The following is a 16,303-nucleotide window of genomic DNA, read 5'->3' on the forward strand; positions in this document are numbered from 1 at the left end:
ATGACCTGAGATGGTAAGTCCCATAGTGCACAGAGCCGTTTGAACCAAGCCATTTGATAATTTCTCTTCCATTGTGTGTTTGTGTGTGTGTGTGTGTGTGTGTGTGTGTGTGTGTGTGTGTGTGTGCCCATTTGAAACGTTGAACCTCATGGTGGTATTTGAGCACGTTTATAGACACTAAATGATCTTAGTCCATGATATTTTGGTCTCTTAGGATTCCTGCGCTTCCTTGTTCTTGGCCTTGCCGCGCCTCTACTGTCTTTCCTACACCTCAAGTCGTTGTTCTCCTATTCTGTTCCGGGACTGTGTGTTCGTGATCTCCGCCCAAGCCTGATAGCCTCTTGCGGAACTTGTGGAACACCCTAGTAACCTTTGCAGGCCGATGGCGGTGCGCGATAGGTTAAAAAGGAGCCCGTTACTGGAAGTCACGGCGTGACTCAATTCGCGGCACCTCAGAGCGAGGTCGCTGTTCTGTTCTGGGCGGCAGCACAACTTGGAACACGGCCTCCTTCTGAGCTCGCAAGGGTGTGGACCCAGTCGCATAAGGAGAACGAAGTATTGCAATAATGTGACCTGTTTGGCAAGAGATGTTGTCATATCGGTTCACAATGCATATTTAAGAAAGTAACAGGCAGTGTGGGCAGGTTCTTAATCCTACTGTGCACGAGCTAAGCGCTGGGTTACGCGCTGCTCGGTTATGGGAAAGGAAAATAAGGTATTAAAAATGCAAAGCAGATGGTGTAGAAATTAATTTATTCAGTACATACGTCTAAAATACAAGTACATCACGAAAATAATGGAACAATCAGGTAACAACAAACAAATGAGTAGATTACATATTTTCATACATTTTCTTTTGTCCAAAAGTGAGCGATTTATTCTTTTTGCGTATCGTCTGCTCGCACAACTGTGTGATGATAAGCGCAGCAGAATGTTACATTCGGCAAGCGAGATGGCGCTGACCAGTCATCACGATCGCTGTTACGCAATCCACCGTCCCCTGCTCCGACGAGGATTGCGGCCTACCAGAGAGAATGGAGCCAATCACGACATTTCCGAACGTAAGCAGTAGGGGGACCACTGTTCATTTTCTCTGTGTCCTTCTCTCGAAAACAAAAACAAAATACAGGAAGATATTACTGCTAGTAGTGGACCACGCGTTTATTAGAGTGAACTTCAACTGAGTGAGATATGAGTTCGCTTCCGCCGAGTACAAGCAGCGAAGGCAGTACACGATGAAGAATGGCGGCGAGAGTCTGCGATTCGCCGTTGGCGCGCCGGACGTGGCGGGGGCAGGAGGTTCACGGCGGCGCCAGCGGCCGAGGAACGATGGGCGGCGTCGACGTCGGCGTCGGTGGGGCCGGGCGCGGCCTAGAAGAAGCCGTCGCCGGTGGGGTCGTTGACCCACGGGTAGTTGTTGGGGCAGCGCACGCACGTCTGCAGGTTGATGGTCTCGCCGGGCAGCTCCTTGCTGGTCAGCTTGCACGAGTGCGGCACCCAGCAGGCGGGCCGGCCCTCCACCACGCACTTCTCCCTCCAGGGCTCGAAGTTCTTCACCTCTTGGATGGTCCTCGGGTTCTGGATCCACTGGATCACCTGCGTCATCGTCACGAAGTAGACGTCCTTGTGCGACTCCAGGATCTCGTCGATCCAGTAGAGGAACGCGTCCAGGAACTCGGGGTTGTTCTTCAGCCACGCGGCGTGGAAGTACAGGCCGAGAGGCGCCCTGTTCTTGTTGTAGTGGCGGTTGAAGTTGTGGTTCAGGAAGTTGTAGAACTGGTCACCTGCGAGGACACAAAACGGACATGCATGAGACTCAGATGTCCATCATCATATTAGTTTTTTAGAGCTGCACATATGTACAAATAGCAGCGCGGATGTGAAAAATAGCAGTACGCTTGTCGTACATCAGATATGACTTTCGACGTTACTCGCAAACTGGGGATCTGAAATACTGCCTGATTATCGGTGTAGATGGTATTTATGAACACCTCACTGGTTTACAGATATAAAATCGTATGGATCTAAGAAAGAGGACGGTAACGTTCACTTAAAAGTGAGCTACTTATTACTCTATAGCCTTCAAGCGAAAGAGGAATTATCATTAGTGAATAGCCAAACCGTCGCTCCGTAAGACAATGGAGAAAATATTTGTCTTTGAGTTCGGATCTCTAACAGAGATTCTAGTATTCAGAAACTGTGTGGTATAATTAAATGCGACGTCTCGACTGGGCGCCGAAAACGGTGTTTACATAAAATATTACTTGTGGCGTGTTGTTTCATGCAGACGCAATGACTGAACAGCAGTTGCCATTAACTTATTTTGGTGCACATAGCGTGAACTCCACATGAACAACAGGTTCGACCTTACATTGTTTCATTTTTAATCCGCAGTTGTATAAATAGTCTCTCCCGGCAGTGCGTGTAGATTTTTAAATTGTAATCGCCTGATATTTGGCACTCGCCATATCACTTATAGTGGAAATGCGTTCTTTGATCTGTTAAAGTACAAACTGCTGTTGTGAATGAGATACCTGGAGTCTGGGAATTATCTCAATTGGTCAAAAGAGAAAGAAACAAAGAAAGAAAGAGAGAGAGAGAGAGAGACAGACAGACAGACAGACAGAGAGTGGGTCTTGACTTGTGTGAAAGAACCCGGGCGCTGTTTGTTTGATTTAGGGAAACCATAGTGAACAGAAACGAGAACAATTCAAGTGAAACTCCACACGGAGGAGGGGGAGAAGCTGAGTTTACTTTCTTGTCACCGTAGAAATCAACTGCGATGGAAATAATTTTTGATGTTAATTTGGAAAAGCGATCACACTTAATATGTTAATAAAAACGTGTCCAGATCGCAATAACGTATTTTGATTTTTTTAATTTTGGGCAGTTCCTGATTGGGTACCAGTCGGTAGTGCACAGCGGCTCACTTCATTTTCAGCCTTCGGTCTGAGAATGGTGGTTGTGTTTTTTTTGTCCTCATCATTCCGTCATCATCATCATCATCATCATCATCATCATCATCATTCGTGACAGTGAAGAGACTGGACTGTGTACAAAATTAGACTGTGAAAAAATTGGGTCTTGACGTACGGGCACTGATGACTGCGCAGTTCAGTGCCCCCCCCCCCCCCCAAACCAACCATCATCATCATCATCGTCATCATCTGAGAGTGGTCTTATAGACCGAAATCAGTTGCCAAAATTTAAAACAAAAAATTATTGTGACCTGACTGATTTTCAGTAATCGCGATGGGTTGGGGTTGGGTTGTTTTTTGGGGAAGGAGACCAGACAGCGAGGTCATCGGTCTCATCGGATTAGGGAAGGACGGGGAAGGAAGTCGGCCGTGCTCTTTGCAAGCAACCATCCCGGCATTTGCCTGGAGCGATTTAGGGAAATCACGGAAAACCTAAATCAGGATGGCCGGACGCGGGATTGAACCGTCGTCCTCCCGAATGCGAGTCCAGTGTCTAACCACTGCGCCACCTCGCTCGGTAATCGCGATGGAGATTGAGATCAGAAGGACAAGGAAAACCTTTCATCGGAAATGATACAGACACAAACATTAATTGGCGTACTGAGAACAGTAACGTGTTCCAGCTTTAACTCAGTTAACTAAAACTGAACTACATCGGATATCAGTATCAGCATGCTTTTCAGGGTAATGATTAGTCTCTTCAATGTTTTTTGTCACGGAAATATCTTAAACTGAATAATAAAGTGGAAGCAGAACGTCTCGATTAAGAAGATCACACGAATCAAACCGGTTGCTGGCAGCTTCAGTGTGTGAATATGGTGATTGGCTCAAAATGAGCAAAGGAGACGACATGGCTCCGATACGACTGCGCACCTGTGAGGATGTTGGAGCAGGAGTCGACCATAGCGCAGCCGGGCAGGTACTCGTCGAACTGCGGGTCCTCGCGGCGGTCCAGCTCGTTCATGACCATCTCCCAGACGGCGTGGCTGCGCGTCGGGCAGTGCTGCAGGTTGCCGTGGCAGCGGTGCGGCATGCGGAAGTACATGGTGTACGGCCACAGCGGCGGGTTGGAGAGCGGCGCCGTGATGGTCGAGTCGTACAGGAAGGCCTGCTCCTCCATCATGGTGAACTGGTTGTTGCCGCCGACGCGCAGGTAGGGCGCGCGCACGCCCACCACGCTGTTGTCTGTGAGGTTGGCGAACTTCTCGATGATGATGCGCGTGCCCGCCATCTCCTTGGCCCAGTCGTCGACGGTCGCGTTGCTCCAGAACTGCTCGTCGTCGTTGTGCCTGTGCGCCACAGAGAAAGCCGGTCCGTTGTCAGGCCCCACACACTCGCGGTGAGCAAGCCGCTCTGGCTGCGAAAGCAACTACAAGAGGCCAACATCTCACGAAGACAAAGCGACCACGCATCACCCACCCATTCCAGAAAACTTGGACACTACTGGCCATTAAAACTGCTACACCACGAAGATGACGTGCTACAGACGCGAAATTTGACCGACAGGAAGACGACGCGGTGATATGCAAATGATATCCAACAGATTTCTCATACACAAACAGCAGTAGACCGGCGTTGGCTGGTCATATTTTCGGACGAATCCAGGTTCCGTTTACAGCATCATGATGGTCGCATCCAAGTTTCTCGACATCGAGGTGAACGCACATTCGAAGCGTGTATTCGTCATCTCCATACTGGGGTATCACCCGGCGTGATGGTATGGGGTGCCATTGGTTACACGTCTCGGTCACCTTTTGTTCGCATTGACGGCACTTCGAACATTGGACGTTACATTTCAGATGTGGCTCTACCCTTCATTCGATCCCTGCGATACCCTACGTTTCAGCAGGATAATGCACGACCGCATGTTGCAGGTCCTGTACGGGCCTTTCTGGATACAGAAAATTTTCGACTGCTGCGCTGGCCAGCACATTCACCAGATCCCTCACTAACTGAAAACGTCCGGTCAATGATGCCCGAGCAACTGGCTCGTCACAATACGCCAGTCACTACTCTTCATTAACTGTGGTATCGTGTTGAAGCTGGATGGGCAGCAGTACCTGTACACGCCACCCAAGCTCTGTATGAGTCAATGCCCAGGCGTATCAAGGCCGTCATTACAGCCAAAGGTGGTTGTTCTTGGTACTGATTTCTCAGGATCTATGCACCCAAATTACGTGAAAATGTAATCACATGTCAGTTTTAGTATAATATATTTGTCCAATGAATACCCGTTTATCACCTGCATTTCTTCTTGGTGTAGCAATTTTAATGGCCAACAGTATAAAAACTAAGGTATCGTATAACATGGCAAAAACGCGGAGGGATAATTTTTGAGCTGACTGTTGCTAGATTACAACCAGCGAACTTCTTCGATGTTCTTATAATCCCGTTTTCTTCTCTGCTCTGAATCTGAAACATAAGAAATGCTCAAAGGGAATTTCTGTTCTCGGCTGGAGAACAAAGCTCAGAGAATGCGAGATGAGCCGCGGTGGTCCATGGCGTTTCTCGCAGTTTTCCGCTTTTGGTGTCTCGGACTGCAATCAGTCCTGCTCTCGCTTTATGTCGTGAGGTGTGAGCAACCACTCTCTCCAGCGCCTCAGTATCCAACGTATATTCCTTAATCTAACCCGTGCTGCAGAAGACGTTTCTATCATCATATATCTTTTCTCACATCCTGATTTCGAACAGCAGTGAATCTTAAATTACTAAAAAATCAAAATTCTCCGAGCCGACGGGATGGCCCGTGCAACAATAGCTCCTATCGATGTAACTACGACACCTGATCGTAGAGAGTCGTGATTCGATATTGGAGTAGACTTTAAAACTGATCGTAGTTACTCGCTGCTGAATCTGCCGAGACTATTGCTTTGAACGATTAACCCCACACAAAAATAACAATAATTGCTCAGTTAAAAAACAAAATTGCCTTTTTTACTATTGGTCATACATAGATAAAACTTGAAGCTTTTTCTTTCGACTGTTCCTAAAAAAGCCTTCGAATATCTGTACAGTGGATAAATCGAATGAGAACAGTTTTTTGAGTAGATTTTATTAATAACATACCTCCATAAGCGTTGGCCGTCATATTGATGGTTTATTGGCAGAAAAACCGATTTTCAATCACATAGTGATCATCTTCAGTGCTGTGATGTACAAATTAAACTCATAGGCAGGTCAAGTTATTATCAGTAACCAAAGCTACGAAACGATCACAATAATTGAGAACAGAGTGTTAGTTATTGCGATCGTTTCATAGCTTTGGTTACTGACAATAACTTGACACCAGTGCCTATGAGTTTAATTTGTATACCACAGCACTGAAGATGATCACTATGTGATTGAAAATCAATTTTGCTGTCAATAGATCATCAATATTACGGCCAACGCTGACCTTCCTTCTAATTTCACTTATATGGTCGTTCTGCACACATCACTCTAGAGTCGCCAATGAATACATCCATAATGGTTTGTTTTGACATAACACACTTGGAACTCATGTGCGTTGTTGTGATGAGACCATAACACGAAATTTTGGAACCTCGGTATTTACAAGTTCTTTTAGGACAACACTACAGCCCCAGTTTTAACTGAAAAGCTAAAAATTAGCTTTCTGTTACAACCAATACGTCATTACATATTCTCTGCTATCGACTGAAGGTTCTCGTCCGTCTGCCATACGATGTAGTTGTCGGGGACATGACTTCTCACACCAACAAGGCTTTAACGTATGACGGACGTGCCAGGATCTGTTAAGCAGTGGAACCTCTACGTAATCTCAGAACTGTGTCGCACGGTGGTTTGCGCTTGTTTTCCTTTCGTATAACGATAATTTCACTAGTTATCTCGAACGGCAAGGAGATAATGGTGTGCCACTGAATGCCCTTAGTGAGTTGCAAAGCGACCGCCAATGCATGGATCTCTGTCGAAATCATTTAACAACCTCAGATTTCACCCGTAGCGTGTTTTCCCAGATGACGTTGACATTTTGTTGCTGGAAAATTTCAACGTAATTTAAAGCGAGAAGTGTGAACGTCGGGTTCCTGCTGCACAACTTCGCTTTCTGCTTCGGAGACATAAATTTAAATCTCGCGGTTTTCAGGGGCATGACTAACCAGTTGGATGGCTTTCACTCGAGCCGACTCGAAATTTTGACTAAAGGATATACTAATTCTACCTCTCTTTATGCGCTCTGAAACAATTTAGATGAGACTGATAATGGTTAACTGTGCGAGGTATCAACTGTGAGAGATCACTTGACGATGCCGCTGAAAGTAGTACTCTGAATAGTGAAAGACGCTTTTCGAAGTCTTGATGAACAAGCAACTCAGAGCTTTTACTCGTCTCCCATAGTAGTATAGATTTTCAGTACCGCAAATATTACGTCTTGAGAGACATTTTCGTTCAATTCCTTGATTTCAAGGCAGCGATGAATATCTGCTGGCACACAAAGCAATCTGAGAAATACTAAACAAGACAGTTCATGGAAATCTTGTGTTAGATGGTACCGCCTAACCTACTGCCTTAAAACCACACTCCCAATCTGCCGCTGAGTAATTTTCCCAAAACGAGATCCATACCTCTCGCGCGATGTTTCTCTGTTCCCTGCTGAAGACTGCTCTTGTCTCAAGGCGCAGCTGCTGTACGCGTAGGCGGGACTGGCGATGGAGAAAGGTGAATCAACAGCAGATACTCACGTGATAGAGTGTACGGCGATTTCGTGACCCTTGCGGTGCATCTCCTGCACGGCAGAGTAGTTGGTGTACTTGTGCGACACGAAGAAAGTAGCCTTCATGTCGCAGCCGTTGGGGTTCTTGCGCTTGCCGTTGAAGATCTCCTTGTAGAGCTCGATGTTGTTGTTGTTGATGGCGTCGTCGAAGGTGACGGTGATCATCTGGGGCACCTCGGAGGCGGGCAGGTCTCCCGGGATGGCGGTGCCGTCCTCGGAGCAGAAGCAGTCCGGCAGCACGCACACGGTGGGGTCGCAGGGCGGCGCGCGGTTCGGATCGTTGTCATTGTCTGGAAGAGGGAACAGCCGCGTCACAAACACATCGTCCCGAAACATGCTACAAAGACGCATGCTGCTGCACTGCTTTGTTATCGAGCTCTGACGAGGGCTTTCAAACGAACTAATAAATTGGCAGCCAGGAAAGGATTGGCAGTGTCACGTAATACGCAAGTTCTGAAAAGGTGCTTATGCTACAAAGACACAACATGGCACTACCACTTAGAACGTTTTTCACAACCCGTGCATTGTTGTCTGGTCGCCACAAGGGGTGTACTGCACAGCGGTTTCAGAAATCACCATTGTTGGCCAGAGCAGTTCTCAGGCTTTACTTCAGCTACTATTCGCAACGGAAAACTATAAAAGGTGCAGTTTGGCACAGAGTTCGAGGTCGCTCGTTGGGTTCGATGAAGCATCACGTGTAATAACAACAGAGAGGCGAGACAATGTGCTACTAGACGAATGACTGACAGGCAGCACCTCCCTGAGGCAGTGAGCACCGAGGATTAGCTAGACCAGGCTTTCCGAGACACATCATCTGTAGTCGAGCCATTGAAACGACTGGGTACGAAGCATTAACATGAACTGACACATAATGATGTTCGATCGGTGGACACACATGATATGTGTCGTGTCACCGCCACACACTACACTTGCTAGGTGGTAGCATTTAAATCGGCTGCGATCCGTTAGTATACGTCGGACCCGCGTGTCGCCACTATGAGTAATTGCAAACCGAGCGCTGCCAAACGGCAGGTCTAGTCTAGAGAGACTTCCTAGCACTCGCCCCAGTTGTACAGCCGACTTTGCTAGCGATGGTTTACTGTCTACATACGCTCTCATTTGCAGAGACGACGGTTAAGCATAGCCTTCAGCTACGTCATTTGCTACGACCTAGCAAGGCGCCATATTCAGTTATTATGTATCCTGAACAGATAATATTGCGAAGCATGTACCGTCAAGAGCGGCGTTCATCATTAATGGATTAAAGTTAAGTATCAAACTAATTACGTCCGCTTTCTGAATTCTCATTCCTTGTCATCTGCCAGACCTCACGTCAGTATAGTTCTTCCCTCCTCACGCCAGCCTGCGTGAGCTATAACGCATGCATTTCGACCTCCTTTCGTAACACGCTGTTGGCTCTTCGACCAACCCAACAATATGCTACTTGGAAAAGTGTTGCAGTATCCACATTACTAGCATATATTTGCAACCTGTATATGATTAGGAGCATATGGTTGAGTCGTGTCAGAATTTTCCATAATTCCAAACAAGGACCCTGCAGTAGCCGATGTTACCTCAGAATTATTTATATTCTTGGGAGAATGAGCCATGACAAAACTATTTCACTTGCTGTGGAAGATGTATGAGACACATAAAAGACACACAGTGGCTTTTCTATGTAGTAGTTCCAATTCCAAAGAAGGCAGGTGTGACAGATGTGAATATTACTGAACCATAAATTTAATGCCATAGTTGCAAAATAGTGACACGAATCAGTTACTGAAGAATGGAAAACCCAGTAGAAGCCGACCTCTGGGAACATCAGTTCGCGTTGATCATTGACACTGTAATTGTGCGTAGAGTCGCAAAGTACCTGTAAGAGTATCTGGACTGAATGCGTAATGTCTTGAAAAAGAAGTTGCAAGATGAGCGTTAACAAAAGTAATGCAAGGCTAATGGAATGTATTCGAATTACAGCAGGCAACGCGGAGAAAATCAGATTAGGAAATAAGACACAAAAAATGATAGATGAGTTTTTTATTTCGGCAGCAAAATGCAGAGGATACGAAGTGCAGTCTCGTAACAGGAACTCTGATAAAGTAAAATTTTTAACATCGAATATAAATTTAACACTTAGGAAGTGCCTTCTGAAAGCGTTAACCTCGTACGAAAGTGAGATGCGGACGATAAACAGTTCAGCAGCTCAGACGGGAAGAGAGCGGAAATTTTTGAACAGATAGCGTTTGAAGTGATCGCTGTATCAAGCAGAAGTCTACAGATACCAGTCTATGAATGCTGGCACCTATTTTGAGCGGAACCGCGGTCTGAATCTTCCTGCATGCCGGTCAAGGGGCCTGAAGATGACATAGTGTATCGCCGAAAGTGGTTGCCCAATAAAATAACAGCTAGGAAATTAGACGGCTGACAGATGTTTGATTTGACATTGTGTACTGAACAGCTCAGTCCTGCAACCATTTTGAAAAGGTGGACACAGAGATGTGGTCCTAAAGACTGACGAAGACCAAATAGGCAGAAACTGATAGCTAATGATGACACAGTCAATCTCAGTGGCGAGAAAATAAGTTTATGACACGACTAAAAGAAGCACTCTGTTAACGGGACAGACTCAGTAGGTTCGAACACACGTGGTGGGCAGTAGCAATGCTGAGATGAGCAAGCTTACACAGGGCAAACTAGCGTCGAAAGCTGTATCTAACCCGTCTTGAGACTGAACACAACAGAAATGTCAGCTCATCACCCATGCCACGCGAGTAAGTAATTTGCACACGATTTTCGGTTGAGTGTTTCACATTATCTTTTAATACTATAAGTTGGCGGGTGCTTTAACACGGAAGTGTATGTTCCGAAACCGGACGTGGATTAAAATATAAAAAAAAACCTGTTTCACGGAATGAACTTGTGAATCAGTCGAACACAGCCGTCCATATCTTTTCCCCCCTCAGTCAATTGAGGTAATCAACAAACACTATTGCTGTGGTACGCCGGCCACGGTGCCCGAGTGGTTCTAGGCGCTTCATTCGGGAAACGCACGACCGCTACGGTCGCAGCTTCGAATCCTGCCTCGGGCATGGATGCGTGTGATGTCCTTAGATTAATGAGGTTTAAGTAGTTCTAAGTTCTAGGGGACTGATGACCTCAGATGTTAAGTCCCATAGTGCTCAGAACCATTTGTACCAAACAATGGAGAGAAGGTTGCCTGTGTGTGCGTGTGTGTGTGTGGCTAATAAATTGTAGAGGAACATGTAGCAGACTTCTAGAATGATACCAAACGCTTTAGATATTAGTGGCGATTCCAGCGAAGTTTAATGCTTTTACAAAGAAAGGGAAAGTCGTTCCACAACATAGGTGATGGAGATAGACTGACGAAGAAGAGGAAGAAAAGTGCCTAAATGTCCTCACTGAAGCATTGCGTACTGTGTGTACTTTATACGGCCCTGAAATCGCAGCTCATCTAAAAATGTTCGCCACGGATGTTAAAAATATCCGTTTATGGTGTACGGTACAGGAGAGAATTGCTGTGCTAATGTCAGTATTCAGTTAGCGGCTACTGATGACGTCATAGGAATACGACGTTCCGTAAGTCGACTGAAAAGCGATCTTCTGGAGTCGCTACATCAGAAGCACGTATTAAGCAGTACGAATAAAGATAGAGTCAAAAAGGAGAAAGACAGAAAGTGAAACTAGATGTTGAACTCTAAATATGCGCGACAGTGTGAAGGACGAGCCTAAAGTGGTGGACTGGCAGACGGCGTGTTTTCGCGGGGATACGCGAACTTTTTCCCGCGCCGTGTCGTGTCGTTTTTGTTGGGGCGGTCTGGTGGCCCTGCAGGCGTGCCGCGCCACTGCGAGGCGTGGCCCTCAGTGGCGCAGCTTTCGCCGTCGCCTGGAATGCGACGCACGCCCATGGCTCGCGGACACCTGGAACCGCCTCCCGCACCGCGCTTTCGTTCTCCCTATGGCAGGCGCTCGGCGAGCAACTATGCATCGACCTCATAAATGTCAGCGTGCACCCGCACACACAAACACACACCCACAAAGATTTTTATTCCTCCAGGAAGAAACTGAAAAAGGTTACAGTCTTCTCGACCAAGGTTTTCGGATTTCTGGTGATTGTAAGACAAATGCCGGAACCGCTAACCTCTCTCTCACTTTTATTCCCAACTTCTTGCGTCCCACTGACAGACCGTCTGGCCGGCCGGAGTGGCCGAGCGGTTCTAGGAGCTACAGTCTGGAGCCGCGCGACCGCTACGGTCGCAGGTTCGAATCCTGCCTCGGACATGACATGGTTGTGTGTGATGTCCTTAGGTTAGTTAGGTTTAAGTAGCTCTACGTTCTGGGGGACTGATGATCTAAGATGTTAAGTCCCATAGTCCTCAGAGCCATTTCCAGACCGTCTGCTGAAAAAAATGAGTCTGATTAACGAGCGGCGTCTCTGACTGCCCCTTGGAGTAGCGAAGGGAGAAAGGAACCTTCCATCACCGCTCTGAAGCGACGGGGGGTTAAATTACGTAAGTCGCAAGCATGTCTATCCACTTTACTGTTACACATACACAGATACCCTCTAATTATAATAGAAGTGCAGCTGCTCACGGAGGCCCAATGTGGGCTGTTCCTTATCGTACTGCAATGAAAGATTGTACACTACTGCCCATTAAAATTGCTACACCAAGAAGAAATGCATTTGATAAACGGGTAGTCATTGGACAAATATATTATACTAGAACTGACATGTCATTACATTTTCACGCAATTTCGGTGCTTAGATTCTGAGAAATCAATACTCTGAACGACCATCTCTGGCCGTAATAACGGCCTTGATACGCCTGGCCATTGAGTCAGACATTGGATGGCGTGTACAGGTACAGCTGCCCAGGCAGCTTCAACGCGATACCACAGTTAATCAAGAGTAGTGACTGGCGTATTATGACGAGCCAGTTGCTCGACCACCATTGACCAGACGTTTTCAACTGGTGAGAGATCTGGAGAATGTGCCGGCCAGGGCAGCAGTCGAACTTTTTCTGTATCCACAAAGACTCGTACACGACCAGCAACATGCTATCGTACATTATTCTGCAGAAATGTAGGGTTTCGCAGGGATCGAATGAAGGGTAGAGCCACGGGTCGTAACGCATCTGAAATGTAACGTCCACTGTTCAAAGTGCCGTCAGTGCGAAAAAGAGGTGACCGAGACGTGTAACCAATGGCACCCCATACCATCACGCCGGGTGATACGCCAGTATGGCGATGACGAATACACGCTTCCAATATGAGTTCACCGCGATGTCGCCAAACACGGATGGGACCATCATGATGCTCTAAACAGAACCTGGATTCATCCGAAAAAATTACGATTTTGCCAGTCGTGCACCCAGGTTCGTCGTTGAGTACACCATCGCAGCCGCTCCTGTCTGTGATGCAGCGTCAAGGGTAACCGCAGCCATGGTCTCCGAACTGATAGTCCATGCTGCTGCAAACGTCGTCGAACTGTTCGTGCAGATGGTTGTCGCGTTGCAAATGTCCCCATCTGTTGACTCAGAGATCGATACGTGGCTGCACCATCCGTTACAGCCATGTGGATAAGATGCCTGTCATGTCGACTGCTAGTGATACGGGGCCGTTGGGATCCACCACGGCGTTCCGTATTACGCTCCTGAACTCACCGATTCCATATTCTGCTAACAGTCATTGGATCTCGACCAACGCGAGCAGTAATGTCGCGATACTGTAAACCGCAATCGCGATAGGCTACAATCCGACCTTTATCAAAGTCGGAAACGTGATGGTACGCATTTCTCCCCCTTACACGAGGCATCACAACAACGTTTCACCAGACAACGCCGGTTAACTGCTGTCTGTGTATGAGAAATCGGTTGGAAACTTTCCTCATGTCAGCACGTTGTCGGTGTCGCCACCGGCGCCAACCTTGTGTGAAAACTCCGAAAAGCTAATCATTTGCCTATCACAGCATCTTCTTCCTTGTCGGTTAAATTTCGCGTCTGTAGCACGTCATCTTCATGGTGTAGCAATTCTAATGGCCAGTAGTGTAGATATGCTAATGTGCTAACGCGGAACCGATTGACACTGGGAAAAAATTAGTTCCAATTTTAGGCACCAGGTGCAAGTCTGCCGCTGTACAGAAGCTCGTCGACGTGTCCGTTGCTCATATTGAACAAACTGTGTAAGTGGCAGCTAATGATAAAATCAACATTATGGGTTTGTCACTAGTTTGACGTTCGCTGCCCATGTCCTATTCCTATCAAATTAGGTATGGAAACACTTCTATACCCTTACTTTCATTCGCAGCCTTTCATTGCGTTTGTGGCCAAGTGCTCTTCCAACTCAGTTAGCCCAGCACGATTGATGACCAATCACCTCAGGTTTACTTCCGCCAGCACCTCATCTCCTACCTTCCAAGCGCGTAAGGCAAACGTCCCTGGTGCGAGCTCTAACCAGCACACAGATTTAATCTGCCAGGAAGTTCATATCAAAGAGAAACATCGAAAATGCATTCAGAAACCTGAAATTAGTTCCTACTTACTGGCTTTCATCAAGGGTTTTGCTTAGTTTCCTTAGGTTGCAGAGGAGTTGCTTGCGTTAGAAATCCCCTCACAATAATTCTCAATTGAGCTACCTGTGGTCTAATACCAGTTCGTCTCGTATTTCACTGATAAGAACTAAGGCCCTACGACGGGCCTCGATCAACCCGCTCTGCATCTAAAACGATGCCATACAGATAGTCATCTGCACTGCAGGTGAGTGAGCTAAGCACCGTAAACGTAGCTTTTTTTTTTCAGCGGTACAACATGGAGGATGGCAGTGCCGATGATGAGGAGTAGGGCACAAAACGTTGCGAAGTATCACCGAAGCTACTTAAATGCTCACGCACAAAGAATAACACCAACTTGACCTCATAGTTTAAGGAGAAAAAACACACTTGCAAGATATCAGATCTAGTAATGGATCCCTCGCGAAAATTTGGGCCTTTATTCTCATAGCACTCGTATGACCTTTTGAAAGCACAACTTTTGAACTCTCCCGACCGCCGGATGTTTGTCACTCGCTCCGAACCATTGAATCCATCCAATCCTCGAGCGTGAAGCACTGTGCAATTGAGTGGGTAAGAGGTCTTTGAAGTACTGTTTTCACATTGGTGACAAGCTTTGTTCATTTTGTCAATGTGCGTCATTTCCAAACTGTAGCTGGTATCAAAGATCTCTTTGGTTTGAACATTTTTATGTTACTATCTACGACTACAGTGTAAATGAATGACACGAATGAGTGTTTCATTACAGATATAGCGTGGGGTTACTTAATTATTAATATCACTGTTGTCTGTTACTTTCTTTGTATTTTGAAGGTATCACTGTTATCGGGAAGTAAATCTGAAGGAGATGTGCTATTCTTCAACATCAGTGGCATGATTAAAATCTAAATCGATAATCATTAAGTTCATTTCATAATAGTTCTTCAGTTGCTTAGGTTTATTCGTTCTGATTTTGAGAAATACTGTTGGAATAGTACTAAACATATATGTGAGTGAAGTTGACTTAATTACGTACTCACATTACTCGTATTTTTACACTGAGTAATGTGTGTTCTCGAACAACATTACCAAAACAGATGTGTCAGTCCCCTTCTCCTTTTCCTTCGCCATCAAGATGTCACGAATAGGAGGGCTCTGATCTCAACTCCGCAGTACAGTGCTTCGCTCTCGGCATTTGGCGGTTGCAGTGGAGTGGATCGAGTGATGAACAACCGACACGCGCGAAACTTTAAAAGCTGAACTTTCAGAAGGTCGTCACTGCGTAGCACCAGAATCATGGCCAAAATTTTTGCTCGGGATCGATTACTGGGGATGATATCTTGCAAGCGTGGTGGTTTTCTTATGAAAATATGAGGTCCAGTTGGTGATGTTTCCTTGTCAGTAACATTTTTACTTCATAACAATCTTTTATACATGACATAACCCATACATAACGCGATGCATCAAGGAATAGTTAATTTGGTAACAGAGGAGACTATGTGTGTAGGAGGTATGCGGAGAGTGCGGTGAAAACTGTGACAGGAGAGGACTCTCCATTATACGAAATATCAAAAGTGAAGTGGATGGAGGTTGCAGTAGTTGGACAGATGGAAAAAAAAGGTTCAAAATGGCTCTGAGCACTATGGGACTTAACTTCTAAGGTCATCAGTCCCCCAGAACTTAGAACTACTTAAACCTAACTAAACCTAAGGACATTACACACATCCATGCCCGAGGCAGGATTCGAACCTGCTACCGTAGCGGTCGTGCGGCTCCAGACTGTAGCGTCTAGAACCGCTCGGCCACCCCGGCCGGCGACAGATGAAAAGTACAAAATAGTCTAACGTAGAGAGTTGCATTAAGATAATCTTCATGAGGACAGCAACAACAGCAGCCACCTTTCAAAAGATAAGCAGTTCGTTTTTTTTTATAGCTTCTGCTCACTCGTGAAAATACAAGTTATTCGGATACAACCTTTATCAATGTTGCAATAAGATATGTGTTGCACCTGGAGTTCAGCGCCGCCATCAGCATTTATCTTTCACGGAACCA

The 16,303-nt window shown here is 46.3% G+C and overlaps 1 protein-coding gene across 1 annotated transcript in view; it reads right to left on the reverse strand.

Moving 5' to 3' along the window:
- Positions 1 to 736: 736 nt before the first annotated feature.
- The window catches only part of LOC126335495 (chitin deacetylase 1), a 67,707-nt gene continuing 52,140 nt past the window's right edge, over positions 737 to 16,303 (reverse strand). The window contains exons 5-7 of the mRNA XM_049998830.1: positions 7,676 to 7,997; positions 3,852 to 4,267; positions 737 to 1,784 (exon numbers count right to left, since the gene is read on the reverse strand). Of these exons, the coding sequence (XP_049854787.1) occupies positions 1,372 to 1,784; positions 3,852 to 4,267; positions 7,676 to 7,997 (1,151 nt within the window). The 3' untranslated portion in view covers positions 737 to 1,371. The remainder of the gene's footprint in view (positions 1,785 to 3,851; positions 4,268 to 7,675; positions 7,998 to 16,303) is intronic.

This window comes from Schistocerca gregaria, chromosome 2 (assembly GCF_023897955.1).
Source record: "Schistocerca gregaria isolate iqSchGreg1 chromosome 2, iqSchGreg1.2, whole genome shotgun sequence".
NCBI lineage: Eukaryota > Metazoa > Arthropoda > Insecta > Orthoptera > Acrididae > Schistocerca > Schistocerca gregaria.